The 14,116-nt window shown below is 44.4% G+C and overlaps 2 protein-coding genes across 2 annotated transcripts; both read right to left on the bottom strand.

Annotated features, from left to right (window-relative positions):
* Positions 1–3,026: 3,026 nt before the first annotated feature.
* Positions 3,027–6,629, bottom strand: LOC131287046 (lipase maturation factor 2-like). The gene is made up of 3 exons (XM_058316061.1): positions 6,488–6,629; positions 4,203–5,266; positions 3,027–4,133 (listed from the first exon to the last, which is right to left on the bottom strand). The coding sequence occupies exons 1-3, from the start codon at positions 6,627–6,629 to the stop codon at positions 3,312–3,314; spliced, it is 2,028 nt and encodes a 675-aa protein (XP_058172044.1). The 3' UTR covers positions 3,027–3,311.
* A 4,201-nt stretch (positions 6,630–10,830) lies between these two features.
* On the bottom strand, positions 10,831–12,333 carry LOC131287404 (two pore potassium channel protein sup-9). Its single transcript, XM_058316449.1, has 3 exons — positions 12,207–12,333; positions 11,473–12,134; positions 10,831–11,404 (listed from the first exon to the last, which is right to left on the bottom strand). Exons 1-3 carry the CDS (start codon positions 12,331–12,333, stop codon positions 11,051–11,053), a joined length of 1,143 nt encoding a protein of 380 aa, XP_058172432.1. The 3' UTR covers positions 10,831–11,050.
* Positions 12,334–14,116: the final 1,783 nt, after the last annotated feature.

The raw sequence follows: 14,116 nt of genomic DNA, 5'->3' as shown, positions 1-14,116 counted from the left end.
TATTTAGCCTGAAAAGAACTTTTTTTCATGCGTCGCTGCAACAAGTATACCTTAAAGCGAATTTGAACCGATTCAATGCATGTCGCTCTGTCATGTTGGACTTGCGGAATCTTTGTGGCTACTTGTAGTTTTCCCCGTTCAACGTAATTTGCTACAAACGTCTTATTGGCATCTTAAGTTGAATTCTGCATGATTTAGAATCACTATTCGTCCCTGGTTTGCTCCTTATTTATAAATTATTCGCATATCCATCTCCGTCAGCTGGGTTTTACTCCCGCGTTGGTCCTTGTGGCCGTCGTTACCGGAATGTTTCATCAACCCTACAGCTATGATATGTAATCGGAAGGTTTTTAGAACGATTTTCAGGGAACAGGCCTCTGCTACCATGGTCAGTTTTGATGTTTAGCTCGGTTTTAACGAAGCGATGCTGTTCCTGACCCATGTCTTCTAAATGGCTAGGAAAATCAAATAACACACGACTAATAATATTTAATTTCTATAGTTTAGGTTCCATACTAACTACTAATATCTTAAAAACTCATTTAAGATTATTAGTTTTTTAAATATCTTCAATTGCTGAACAGAAAACCAAAGTGGTGCTATTTTTATTTCCTCCCCATTTTTAAGCTTTTTTCGGTTTAAATTGTAATTCTCCACATTAAAGCGTCCTTAATCTACTGGAAAGTTGTGAAACTGATTGTAATAACGTACCAAACTCGAAAAAGCTCCAATTTTATGGAAATGTAAAAAATATTGGCAAAAAACAGGGTGGTGCTATTCTTGTTTCCTCCAGTGTATATCGATGCATAAGGATGAAGTATGCCTTCCGCTATGTTCAGAGGAGGTTTTATATTTCTCCCTCAATTTTTACGTAGCTACTTTGTTGAAACTCATCAACGCAACTTTTATTGTTATTGAGGAGATTTATCGAAAATTGATAGTGGTATTGTGTATGTTGAGTTATCGATTACAACTTCAACAATCTAGTAGTCTATAGTCATCTAGTAGTCCAGTCTGTTCTGAGCGTGGAATAAAAGAGGATTGTAATAAGCGATGTACATAACCAACAGTGTATTGGTTTTTACCGATTACCTAATTATGGTTAACTCAAGGATAAGCGCTAAAGCATGACTAAACAAACACAAATGAACCAAACTGGAAGATTAGCAAATGATGGTACATGTAATTTCCATCCTTCCATTGGAGATTAGTACCCTCGTGTGGTCATATCAATCCCGAAATGTATGCACCTCCATTGCACAAGCTGACAATTTAACGCCCATCGTGATGCACCAAGGCGTTAAAGGGCGCCAAAGACAGTGAAAGAAGACCCACGCCGATCCGCGGAAAACCGCAACCGTTACATTCTAATTGCCTGCTACTATTAACAGTGTTACTCCCGTGGCCATGGGATGCAACGCGAGCGACCGAAATAATGCAGATTCCATGTATCGAGGTTTATAAGACGACCACGACATCCTTGATGACGACACGCCGAGGCCGGGGCGCTGGAATCTTTTCACGCTCGACATGGCACGGCCACAACCGTGCAGCACAAGCACTTGCATCCGCTGCGAAAGGATAATGGCGTAAATGCATTATCCAGGCTGCGTTCCGGCATCTTCACGCTGGATGAACAACGACAGCGACCCCAATTGGCAAACCGGTCCGTGAGACGGTGAGTCATCTTGTCATCCCCCTTCCAGTGCATCCACTCATCATGTTTTTCATACCCTGCGATGCACTCAGCAAAGGGTGCACTTTTATGCTGCACAAGCCGGGGTTAAGATGGTGCTCCGGATTGCACGGCCCTTTCTTTTATTACTTCATCGCGCTGTAAAGTGTGGCCCTCAAAGGCTTGAACACATTGCAACTGCCTCACGACGAGTTCATGAGATCTTGCTTCGTCCTTTAGGGATTTCAAAAAAAGGAAGGAAATCTTCGGGCAAGACGGCAGGCTAGTTACCCTGAAATGCAACCAAGTGTGCGGATGAAAAATTGGACGAAATGGAACAACCAAGTTCGTTCAAAAATGTATCCGCATGATCCGCACCCATGCGCTCCCGGTCCTAGTCCTGGTCAATTATTCATCAATCCATCCATCTATCCGCAATCCGACAAACGGTAAGGTAAAGTAGGGACCAAAATAAGATCCGTACGGACGTCGAACGGGAAGGCAAAAGTTCCCGGAAAAAGGGCACTTTCGAGTAACAAAGGTATAAAACTTGGTCGCAGACATTTCCTTCGAATGGGCAAGTTACAAAAGATGGTGCGAGTTAGATCCTCTCTCGATATTAGAGGCCACACTAAAAGATCGTGAAATACGTTCAAAACATTTTATTTTCACCTACGTTCCATTTAAACAAGGGTTTAAAGCTTTTGAATCAAAATCAAAGCAGCCTTTTCCCGTTATGTCACATGCTTGATGGAAGAAATTTCCACAAAAATCGACCTGAAATCAGAACAGCAAAGCCCAATGCGGGCAGACGAATGAAAAAAAAGGTATCCCCCCGTTTGATCTTATGAATTATTGCTTACATTTGCCGTATGTGCAGGCTGGGAACCGGCATCGATGCTGCAAGCAGTGGGCAAGAGTGATCCGTTTTCTCAAAAACTGCATAACTCCTAGAAGCGTGTGAAACTTGGCCATTCCCACTCCGTCATTGTTTCCGAGCGTCTAGAATGCTTGCTAATGGTTCATCGTACGAACCAACTCGAAAATTTCTCCTGGTCAACAATCACCTCGGTTGGAATCTGACATATTCGAACCGTCGGAAAATGCTCCGTTCGTCCGAGCCTGTCGGAAGCTTATAAAAAATGCAGCCATCGCTAACGATGGATTTCAGGTTTTCCTGCTCCGTTTTTTGCCGTCATTCTCTTCCTGTTAGCCCGGATATTTAGATCGCCTACCAATTCCAATTTTCGATACGACAAAGAGGAAGAAACCGGTTGGGATTTTTTTTGTTTTAGCAGGAAAGAAACGAAGCTCTTCGAGAGCGTAGCAAATGAAGAAACACGATCCCATGTGAGATTGGATGGGGTTTTTTGCTTTGTTTATTTGCCATCCTTATTGCCTCCCGGCGTGAAGGACGACGGTGCTTATGAACGATAGGGAAACAGGAAACAAAAACGGCAATTCTATTGCTCGTTCAATCGTACATAAAATTGCATACAGCAAAGAGCGTAGCAAATAGACTATCAGTGCTGGTTGTTTCTTTCATTGTGTTTTAAGTTGCGTTTTTACTTTTTTCTTGCGCATAAATTGACTAAAATTGACACCGTTTTGGCATTGGCATGCATGGGTGCCACGCTTAAGGACGCCCGGACTGCTGACCTTGCTGTTGCTGGTGCTGGTGCTGAGTGTAGATGAGCAAACCGGCTGCCATGAGCAGTCCCGTGACCAAATAGCTGCCCTCGATGGCACCGATAAAGCGACGAATGGTGGCCAACAACCAGCGAAGCGGCCCATTCCACGATGGCTCCGACAAGGGCACGGATAGTGGGAAACTCATCTGCTTAAGCTTTTGCTGCAGACGCGCATCATCAAGCGAGGACACGTTGAAGTAGTCGCGCAGGCGTTCACGCACCCAGAAGTCACTCTCGGCAAAGGATGTATACGCGTACCGGTACAGGGAGGCACGGATGTACTTCGGGGGCTTGGTCGGCACGTGTTTGCCATCGAAAAGATCCAATACCGGGCGCTGGTGCTGCAGAAGTCGCTGCATCATCGGATAGAACCACTTTTGAGCGTCCGTCTTGGAACCGGCTGCATCGTAGAACTTGAAATCGAACCGTGGAAAGTAGAACCAACCGTAGGAAAGCGACGAGGCGCGCTCGGGCGTCCACGGTTTGTAGGGAAACCCGAACTCATGCCAGGTATCGTTTGTGTCATCCGTGTACTCGAGCACTATTTCGTGCCGTTTCGGACGCATCTTTGTCAAATGTGTCCCGTACTGGTTCACCACGTACAAGCTGTGCAGGCCACCGTAGGCACGGGTCATCACGGGGGAGGTGATAGCGGAGCTCGGCAGAAGTCGCGAGTGTGGCACGAACGACATAAGGAGCACGGTAAACGCGACAATGGTAGAGATCAGCAGGCCAAGATTTTTAGAAAACAGACGCATCCCTTCGGCCTAAACAATTAGAAAGAAAAATCAGTTATGGGTCCTCTGCTGTGTCCCTTTTGTTATTCTCCTACTTACCAAACTTCCTACACTGTCTTGGGATGCTAGCAACTTCAGAAACTTTCTGATCATAAGACCGAAAACCATCAACGGAGCTGCCCAAATCATTGCATACATCACATTCAGGTACTGGTCCTTCGTAAACGCTGGCTTAAACGAAAGGAAATCCTCATTCGAAAAGCCAATTCCGAAGCATATCCACGATCCGACGGCCATAAGCAACCCTATCACTTTCACGATGCGTCCACCATGACGATCCGGATCGTTCGCAACCGGCGCTGTGCGTCCCGGAGACTTTCGTGGTGAACGTTGCCGTCGTTCGCCTCCAAGATACTCCTGCGCCCACACAATAAGTTTGTCGTTATCGTCCAGCAGCGTCAGCATGAGGGTGAGCACGAGCGGGGACAGAAAGCCGTAATTTCCACATCCGATAATGTTGAGGTGAAGAAATACGTGCCACCCGAGGGCAAACCGACGCACGGCTTTGCTCGGGGCGAAAAACAGCCACGGACAGACGAGTTCGCTTAGGTACACGTAGATGGTGCTGAGACGATGGAATGCATCGGGAAGCTGATAGGTGAACCAGCTGTACGATGTCGGCAGGGGCATTGTTTCGTAGTGCCGCTTCAACCCATCCAGTGACCACCACAATGGGCAACCGCTGGCCAGCTTGACCGAGCCCGAGGCGAACATGAAACGAAACACCAGCCACTTCAGCAGCAGCAGTGCAATTTCTTCCATCGGATTGCGACCGTCCGATAGCTGCGCCGGAGCCAGCAGGATACAGAGAAAGCCGGCCTCGAGGAGAAGATGATCGGCTTGCTGACGGAAGGATTGTGCCACCTGGACCAGTGAAAAGTAGAGCGTCCACATGGCGATGAAGCTGACCAGACGGCAGTGCGCGCGCGAGACGAGCCCAACGAAAGCGATGGTTGCGCCGGCTAGACACAGCAAATCGATCGCCTCGTGGCCATTGTCCAGACCGATGAATGGAGCAAATTGAAGTAGGTTCAATCGTTCCTTGAGCGTTCCGTTCACCAGCACTCGTCTAGCCGGTAGAATGCCCGCATCGCCGTACAATCCTGCAAAAGACAAATCCGGATGATTTCGAACCGTGTCCTGGGGTGGACGAATTAATCGAAACACTTCAAATGTATTCCGTCCTATCCTAAACAAGATTCTGAGCTACTGTCTTGTGTCATCCTTCAATCTACCCATCGAAACAGACCAGCAAAGGAACTTGCCATCTTATGATTGACTGCCCTTGGGGAAGCAACAGAAAGCCACAAAGCGACGCGGACGAGCGAATCGATTGCCGAGATTCTTCTTAAATTGAGAGATAATTAAATTACAACATTCATTCATTCGATTCGCTCGCATGAACAAAGGGAGGGACAAGGGTGGTTGCTTACGGAATCAGATTACCGAGAATGGGTCGCCGGAGTCAACACGATGGATCATACAACCAGTTTTAGAAGTTTCCGTATCCTTGAAGTAGATTTTCTAATTCAAGTTGAAAGCAAAATTATGTCCATAAAACACGCAGGATTTTTTATATATCCATATAGCTTCTTCTTCTTAGCGTAACGACCGTCTTGGTCATGCCTGCCCGTTAAGCGCTCAATAGACTTTTTCCCTTTGGGTACGTGGATAGTTAGTCCTCTTGTACAGGGGAGGGTTCGGTCTCGGTTGATATTCGAACCCACGCGGTTGAGGTTGTGAGCCCCGGAATTACATAGCATTAACGGTAAGAAATTTAAAAAAAATTTCGGGTCTTCGGTCGCTGATAAATCACTATGCCTACAAATTTTGATTATGAATAGGTTTAATCCGTAACAGTTTTTAGGAACAACGAGTATTCTTTTATAACATTTCTCATTGAAAACAATTTCCTTACAAGTGTTGTAGACAAGAACTAAATATATTCGTAATTTCATAATACTAATTTGAAATGAACAGACTCAAAACAAGTTGGATAAACACTGTACAGCTATCTACCGTATAGTGCCATCTCTTTTCTACACACTCTATTTTCTCAAAAACAAGAAAATATGGCAATATACTATTTCGTTCAAAGTTGTTTGTCTTAAAAAGACCTTTAATTTGAGGGGTATATCGTACAAATCGGGTTAGGCTTGGAAAAGTTATTAACAAATTGGCTATTTTAACCACTATTTCAAACCGTGACCAAGGAGGTTACAGTTTGCTCAACTAACCTTGGTCGCTAGGTAAATGCAGCCCACTATGTTTTTGATCGTGCAGACCCCTTCGATAACTATTACAATTTTTGTTTACCCACTTACCTTCAGCTTGACTGTAAAAGCTAACGAATGCCATCAAATACACGCCACACATTGCCCGGAGAAGGATATTTCGTACCCGTGGTACGTCGTTTATCTTTTGTACCTTTGCTTCATTGCTCTTGTCGTTGCTAACCTTTTCCATGGTTATGCGGTTGAAATAGGAAGGAAATGCCGGGTAACTTTCCACAGAAACTTTTCTTTTCTTCGAACAGTTCTTTCACGGGTAGTGAAATGTTTGCAGAAATGATAAAATAAGTACGTTGTTCATTTACTACGCCGCTGGTGCAGCTATCACGGAACACTGGTTCTACAAGAAATCAAAACAAAAACATCTGCGCATAACGAACGAAATGCACATTGTAAAACACACTCCAAAGACGCGCAAGACGTTGTGTCAGCCGTCAAAGCATAAAAAAACAACGCGATCCCCGGAAACAATAATACCGGCGTCGAACACAATCACAATTCTTCGCAAAATGCACCGCTATGGAAAAGACAACTGTTCCCGGCCACTGTTGGATGATAATTACCTATCTGATGTTACTAGTCGTTCGATTACGTTTCATCACGTACTTGACCGAAATCGATAACTTTGTAATATGATCCCATTGGAAAGGCAGCAGGCAAGAACGGTAATTTACACCACTTTTTGCCTTCGAACTGCATCGGGAGGAGCTTTATTATTTAACACGATAAGCGCTATGCGGAAATTGTACGATTCGAAGAAACGCCGGCCTACCAAACCGGCTTTGTCGGTCCAAACAGACCGACGTCGGCAGACGGGAAAGAACGCTGTTGGTCCCCCGGAATCGACGTTGCCCTTTACGTGTTAATCTTCGTTTTGTTATCACGTAATGATTTCAACTATAACTTCGCGTGTGCATATCTACGCTCAAGCGAGCAAAATGGATTGATCAAGCTCGAGCTGCAACAGGCGTATCATGCAAATCAAAACGAAGATTTCTGTTACAAAGAGATTAAACCCAGCACCAAGCATTTCTTTCAGTTTCCCCGGTTCATTAAACCCAAACAACCATGGCAATATATACGGTTAAAGGATATGAGTTTATTATAAAACTATTTGTTCTCGCTACTGATTTACATTATTCTGAGCGTCATTGAACTCGAACAATCGACGCCCTCTCGAAGGCTGCTTCTAGCTGTTCGATCAGCAGGCGATAGCCAACCTGCTGGAATTTCGGATAATTGTGTTGCCATAACGGTAATGCTTTCGGGTTATGACAACAAAATACATCAGAACATCGAGGACTTCTCGGCTGCTTACTGGCGTGCTCGCGGATCGTTTCTTCTTCCCGGGTAAAACTGCGTACCGGGGACGTGCGCTCGTCTCGGTCCCGCTGGTAAGCGCCTTCCATGGATCCACAGTCCAGTGCGTAGGTAAACGGGTAATAAGCAACCACTAATATTTCTGATAATTTTACTGCCATAACGCTGTCATGGCAGTAAAATGTATCAGAACGTTGCAGATGCACACGGCCGCATTTCTTCGAGTAAGCCATTATCTGCGAAAGAAATGGACAAACATTTCACGACAATTATAACCTCACTCCCGTAACATGCAGACGTGCAATCTTACCTTTTCACGATGAGACCAACTATCGGAATAGAAAATGTCAAATTTTCGCATCTATTTATACCCCTTTCCAGTGCTGCCAGCTCTATCATTCGTGAGATCTTGACTGGACGTTTGTTTATACTTAACACTCAGGGCGTTCAATAAATTACCTGAACTACAGCTGTTTTCATTCCAATTTAATTTGTTTTTAATTGAATGAACATAAATTATAGCAATAAATGATGATATAACGAATAATTTTCGCAAGCTAATTAGCTTTTCAAAAGATCATCAATGCTCAAGGCATATAAGCATAAAATCTTTGCAATCTTTTTCATAAGATACCGGAGGCCAAAGCATATGAATTTGATAAATTTCCTTATTTTGCCTAAATGCCGTATTTTTCTCACAACTTTCATAAATATGTAGCAATGTCCCCTGCCACAGACAGGTAAAACAGAGCAACGGTAAAATAATTGCTTTTAATCCTGAGGGTAGTTTGACGAGTGTGGTAAACTGAGCTATTAGTTGGTAGCCGTAAATAAATATATTCATAACGGAAATAAGTTTTTAACGTATGTTTGGGAAGTAATAAGTGCATGCCAAATCGACTCTTTTACCTGTAACCCTTGCCGAGGCGAATCGAATAATTTGCCTAAAGGCACATTTTCGGTTCAAGATAGGAAAAGGACTGCTCGCAATTCTGTACTGTCGTACATCGGGAACCGTTATATTTTGATGCTGCTTCACAATTTCCTCCGAACACAGACACCACTTTGGCAAGAGCATTTTCCCGTTTCTGCTTGACCCATTAACTCCCTCTCCCTTTCTTGGTGATTATATGGGAAATGGGGCCCTTTAGGACATCGGTTCCTTTGCGGAGAAAAGCGGTTCGAAGATAAAGGTGCGGCAATTTATTACGAACGATAAAAATGTCGTCAAAGGATACATGCGATCTATATTGTGGGTGTATGGTAATCCGCCTCAAGAGGACACACGCTTGCCGATTCCTGGGGGAGTTTGTCGACCCATTCAAAAAACTTTTAGCCAATTTTTTTTATTCTTCCGTGTGACCTTTCGCAAATAATTTCATATCACTCAACCGTATCGATCTTCAACATGTCGTTAGAAGGCTTTAATATCCGACTCCATTTCAGCAGCGCATTTATCACTGGCCAAAGGGACTTAATGTGGAGTAGACTAGGGTAGAAAAATAAGGTCAGGATTATTCAATACTCCCGAGTGCATGAAAAGTATGTTATGCAAAGCAACTGGAATGTTGTAAACAGGGGAAAATGAATTTGAAACCAAAAACAAACTTACAAATTCTACCGGAATGCCTAGAAACGGGATCTCTTTTAAAATCCCTTGATGACGTCGAAGATCAGGTCTCGCACCAGACATGACTTCGTTCTCTCTGCCAGTCAGCAACCAAATTGAACCATTCAAAGCGGGATACAATTCCACCAACCAACTTCCTGCATATAATTTTCCTGCATTTCGGAGCCTTCCCGGTTTGGAGCGTAAAAGGAAAAACATTTACGAGGCCAACCAGGGTGGACTGCTTTACATAAAACAGGCTCATGAATATTAAGGTATGGCATTGCAGACACGTTTTTATTTAGATGCTGAATTTCTTCACACCTCCAAGCCGGGGGAGTCAATTTGTCGTTTGTGCGAATACTTTTTTTTTGTCTCTGAACTTTTCACCCAAACGGCCAGGAGCATGTAAAGGGGCAATTATGAATGCGAAAATTCCCATGCCATGCCCTTTGCCGTGTTAGCTTATTGACACATTTTTTATAATTTGTATGCTAATGTGGGATCAATAAAAAAAGGCTTGCACCTTGGGAGTCGTTTTATGACAAGGTAATGCCATCAACATGATCGATTTTTGCTGCGAATATGGAAGAGAACTTTCACTTTCAATCGGTAACATCGAATATCATTTGCCAGGTATTTGGTGGCAGTAGAAGATATACAACTGTATCAGGCACATTTCTGCAAGAAAACGAGGAACAGCTTGAAACGGAAACAGCTTTGGTTAAAAATCAAATTTAAAAGTTTTGTATTGAAGAATAACACAAAAAAATGAAAAAAGTTTCGCTCTTCAATGTTGCAAAAAGGATAAGAACCACAATCAAAAAGTAAACCTGTTTGGACCACCTAACCAACTCGTCCCTCGTGTTCTCCAAACCAAATCCTTAAGCAATACCGGATGTTCCTTTCCTACACAGCGGTGTCGATGGTACTCTGGGGAAAATGGGAATATTTTCCCCAAAACCAGCAGGGGCCGTGTGAAACAAGTTTTGTAAGATAACACGGTGGAGGAATCACTTTTCTCGAGTATCCGATTTACATATTTTTATACGCATAGATAAATAGTAATCAAAAGCAAAAGACTCTGGTGTTTGCTCCTTCCGAAAGCTACTTCTGCATCACGAGCGTCAGTCGCTTTTTTTCGTTTGCTTGTGTGGAATGGAACATGCAATCAAACCTTTTTCAAAACGCATGAGAATGAAGAAATTAAATACATCTGCTGCTGGTTCTGGGTTCACTTTATAATCCAGATTTTAGTTAAACATATTATTGCTTGATAAAAAAAAGGAAAGGATGAAAAAACATTCACAAGCCTAATGATAATTTTTTCCGCTTTTATTAATAACGCTTGAACCATTTGTTCCCCCGAATTTGAAACTTCTTTGTTCGTCAATTGCTAAAATTGGATCAACCGTCTTATTACACGCTAGATTTTTTGTTCCTTAATAATTAACCAATTCATACGCATTTGGTGAAGGGAGTTTTCTTACAAAAGTACACAAGAGAAGGATGATTCCGCTGGTCACTAATTGACCGAGATTTTGTCGAGCATGTCATTATGTTTTGTGTTTTAGTGGTGTTTGCGCAAAGAGTACCGACCTCCTAGGAGTCCGTTGGGCCTCGTTTCGTGAAAGCCTTTACACGGTCCTTCTCACGGTGAGGGACTTTCAAACCGATGCACGTCCGCGGCTAGGATGGAAGTCGTACCGCAGCGGTCGTATTAGGCCCTCGTCGTCGGTTTCAAAGTCCTGACCGACGGAAGCGTGGATTCGTTGGCCACCACCGACGGTCGCCGCCGGCGAACGCAGCTGCGTCATTTCGCAATCCATCAGCGGGTAACGGTAGCTCGTATCGATGTAGCACCCGTTGCCGGCCTCCGTCATGTCGAACTTGGTCGGACAGTTGTGGCACACGGTCAGTGGGTTGATGACCGAGATCCGCTCGTAGCATCGTTCGTCCACACTGTCCCCCGTGTTGCCGGTGATGATGTCTCCATCCAGCTTGACCGCTATTTGGAGGGCCTGAAAACGAGCACCGTTTCGTTTAGTGTTGCCAAGTGCTTCGGTCGAGTCGATTAGTATACCCATACCTGTATGGCCTGTGCTTCGTCACGCTTTTCGTCCTCCGTGTTCATCGTCACGAACCGCAGCACGAGCAGATTCAACGAGGCGGCCACCACAGCCAGCCCAAAAAGGATAAAAATCAACGCAAACGCCACGTACTCGGGCTTCTTGTTGAGGGCATTATCCTTCTGGAGGGCCACCATATCGCCGAAGCCGATCGTGGTCAGCGTGATGAAGCAATAGTACACCGAGTCGAAGTAACTCCAGCCTTCGAACTTGCTGAATGCGGCCGCCCCACCCGCAATCGTCAACGAGCTCAGCGTCGTCACGACCAATATAAGGTCCACCTCCGATGCGATCGCTTTCTTACAATTGAACGACGTTTTGATCGCGTGTACGATCACACTGCTCAGTCGGTTCACCCGCTCGCCGATGCTCTGGAACATCACCAGCCCCAGCGGAATGCCGATGGCCGCATAGCACATCGTAAAGATCTTCCCGCTGACGGTCGAGGGCGTCGAGTGGCCGTACCCGATCGTCGTCAGGACCGTGGTGGCATAGTAGAACGCACCCGAGAACTTCCACTGCTGGCCCGCTTTGTGTGGCTCCGATTTCATAATAACTGTCTCGATGACTTTGAAGTCCTCGGCGCTAATGTTGTACCGAGTGATGAGGACATTTTCAATCGCTAAAAAAGAAACGTTAAAAAACGATAACCCAGTTTGGATGCCGCATTCTTCCTGTTGCGGTCGGTACCTACCACTCAGGGCCTTCCAGCGTTTCTTTTCCGTCTCCGACTCGAGAGCATCGAACACTGCGGCTCCAATTAACAGATACGTGAACGTACACACGATGAGGGAGATGGTCCGTACGTTTTGCTTTTTCATGCCTGGTTTCTACCCTGGACCTGGAATGTAAGAGAAAAATCACATTAGACCCACAAACTATTGATGCAAACATGCCCCCATACCATACCCTTCTTCTGGAAGTATCTGGTGTCGTGTGTGTTGCGTGTGTCTCGTGTGTCCGACCAGGAACACCACACACACCGTGGCAAGGGTTACTTTGGCACGTGAACTGAGGAACACCTAGTATCCGATGAAGACGTCGACGTAACGCTGTAAAAAACACGCTTCACAGCGCCTACTGTTGATCTTAGCTACGTGGTATCATGATGACTATGGAAGGATATATGGTACAGAGTACAGGGTGGCCGAGTCGGAAGAATGTGTTGGCACGGGGTTCGCGATTTGGCAACGATTGGTAACGCTGATTGGCAGCCTATCTACAATTCCTGCGTTCCACCTACAGCACGCTGTTCGCTGACGGATGCTCTACGGTACACGGTGGTGATGGCTTTCGGAGTACGGCACCATCACAAAACTGCTGCAGTACACCACCAGAGTCCTGCGATCCGATCGATTGATTTTTTTCCTCGTTGTTTGACTACCGAAAAGAATTTGACATTTGTGTCCACTTTTGACGGGGGGGAAAAGGCACGGCCCCTAGTGCGCATGCCACGCATCGAAAAAGGACCTAACAATACATACACAGCATTGTATTTATGGTTAGCCCGTGAGATGAACTCGTAGTTCACTTCAAGATACACGTGCAGGACACGTCCTTCTATATGCTTTTGTTGACAGCGCGCGGAAAAGAATACACAAATTAAAAAAAAAGGACCGTATTTGTCGTTCTTATATTTCTTTATTTATCTCATTTAAATCATTTATAAATAATAAACTTTCCCTACAACTACTGATAATCTGATCAGGCAACGGTTGTTGCGATAATCCTCTCCCTAACTCATACTCATCCCCATTTTCTTACCCCTCCTCTTGGTCAGCAATTCATTTTCCTAACTTTAAGAACTTTCTCGTGGCAGTGAGCCGCCTGGAAGAAAATGCCTAGCTAATTAAAATGATCACCGTCTTTTCTTCACATTCTACTACTTATTCTCTCTTTGAACACAATTCTCGTTTTTCAGGTAGCACGTCCTTGGCCATCGATATACACACAAAAAAGCCTCACAAAACACACACACACATAATTACTTTCTCCTCCTATTGCACAGCCATTGAAAAAGACATCTTATTCGCTAGCTTCTATTGATCACCGTTATTTAAATGTACACGCGTCTCCAACCGTTACGACATACAAGTTTCTTAGCACGAGGGATAGAATGGGGGGGAACGAGAAGGGAGTGGGGAACTATAGCTAAATCCTACTGGGAAGGAGAAAATACCTTCCAAATGGTTTTGTTTTGTTATTTGCATTGTAGATCACATCCGTTAATAAATCGCCTCCATTGTTCATTGGCTACATTGGTTTCAAAAATCAAGAAAATACACATTTAGGAAAATATATATAAAAATGTTCAAAATTAATCATAAGAATAAAACAGAGCCATAGAGAGAGATAGTGAGAGAAAAATAAGAAACAGACCAGTCGCTGTATTCTTGAAAGAAAAAACTAACCCCGTACACAACCTCCGGTCATTGCAAATAAAATTAAACATGTTTCCCCTACTACTGACTATCGGTTTTACTCTGTTTCAGATTCCGCTTTAAAACGTTTCAAAAATCAAATCCGGTGTGTGCAGGGTCTCACTTTTCATATCAATGCCAAACAAAATTGCAGGAATGCTCTTTTGGATTGTCTCTGCAAACC

This window comes from Anopheles ziemanni, chromosome 3 (assembly GCF_943734765.1).
Source record: "Anopheles ziemanni chromosome 3, idAnoZiCoDA_A2_x.2, whole genome shotgun sequence".
Lineage (NCBI taxonomy): Eukaryota > Metazoa > Arthropoda > Insecta > Diptera > Culicidae > Anopheles > Anopheles ziemanni.
Note: the sequence above shows the minus strand (reverse complement) of the source record. Positions and strands in the feature narration are given on the sequence as shown.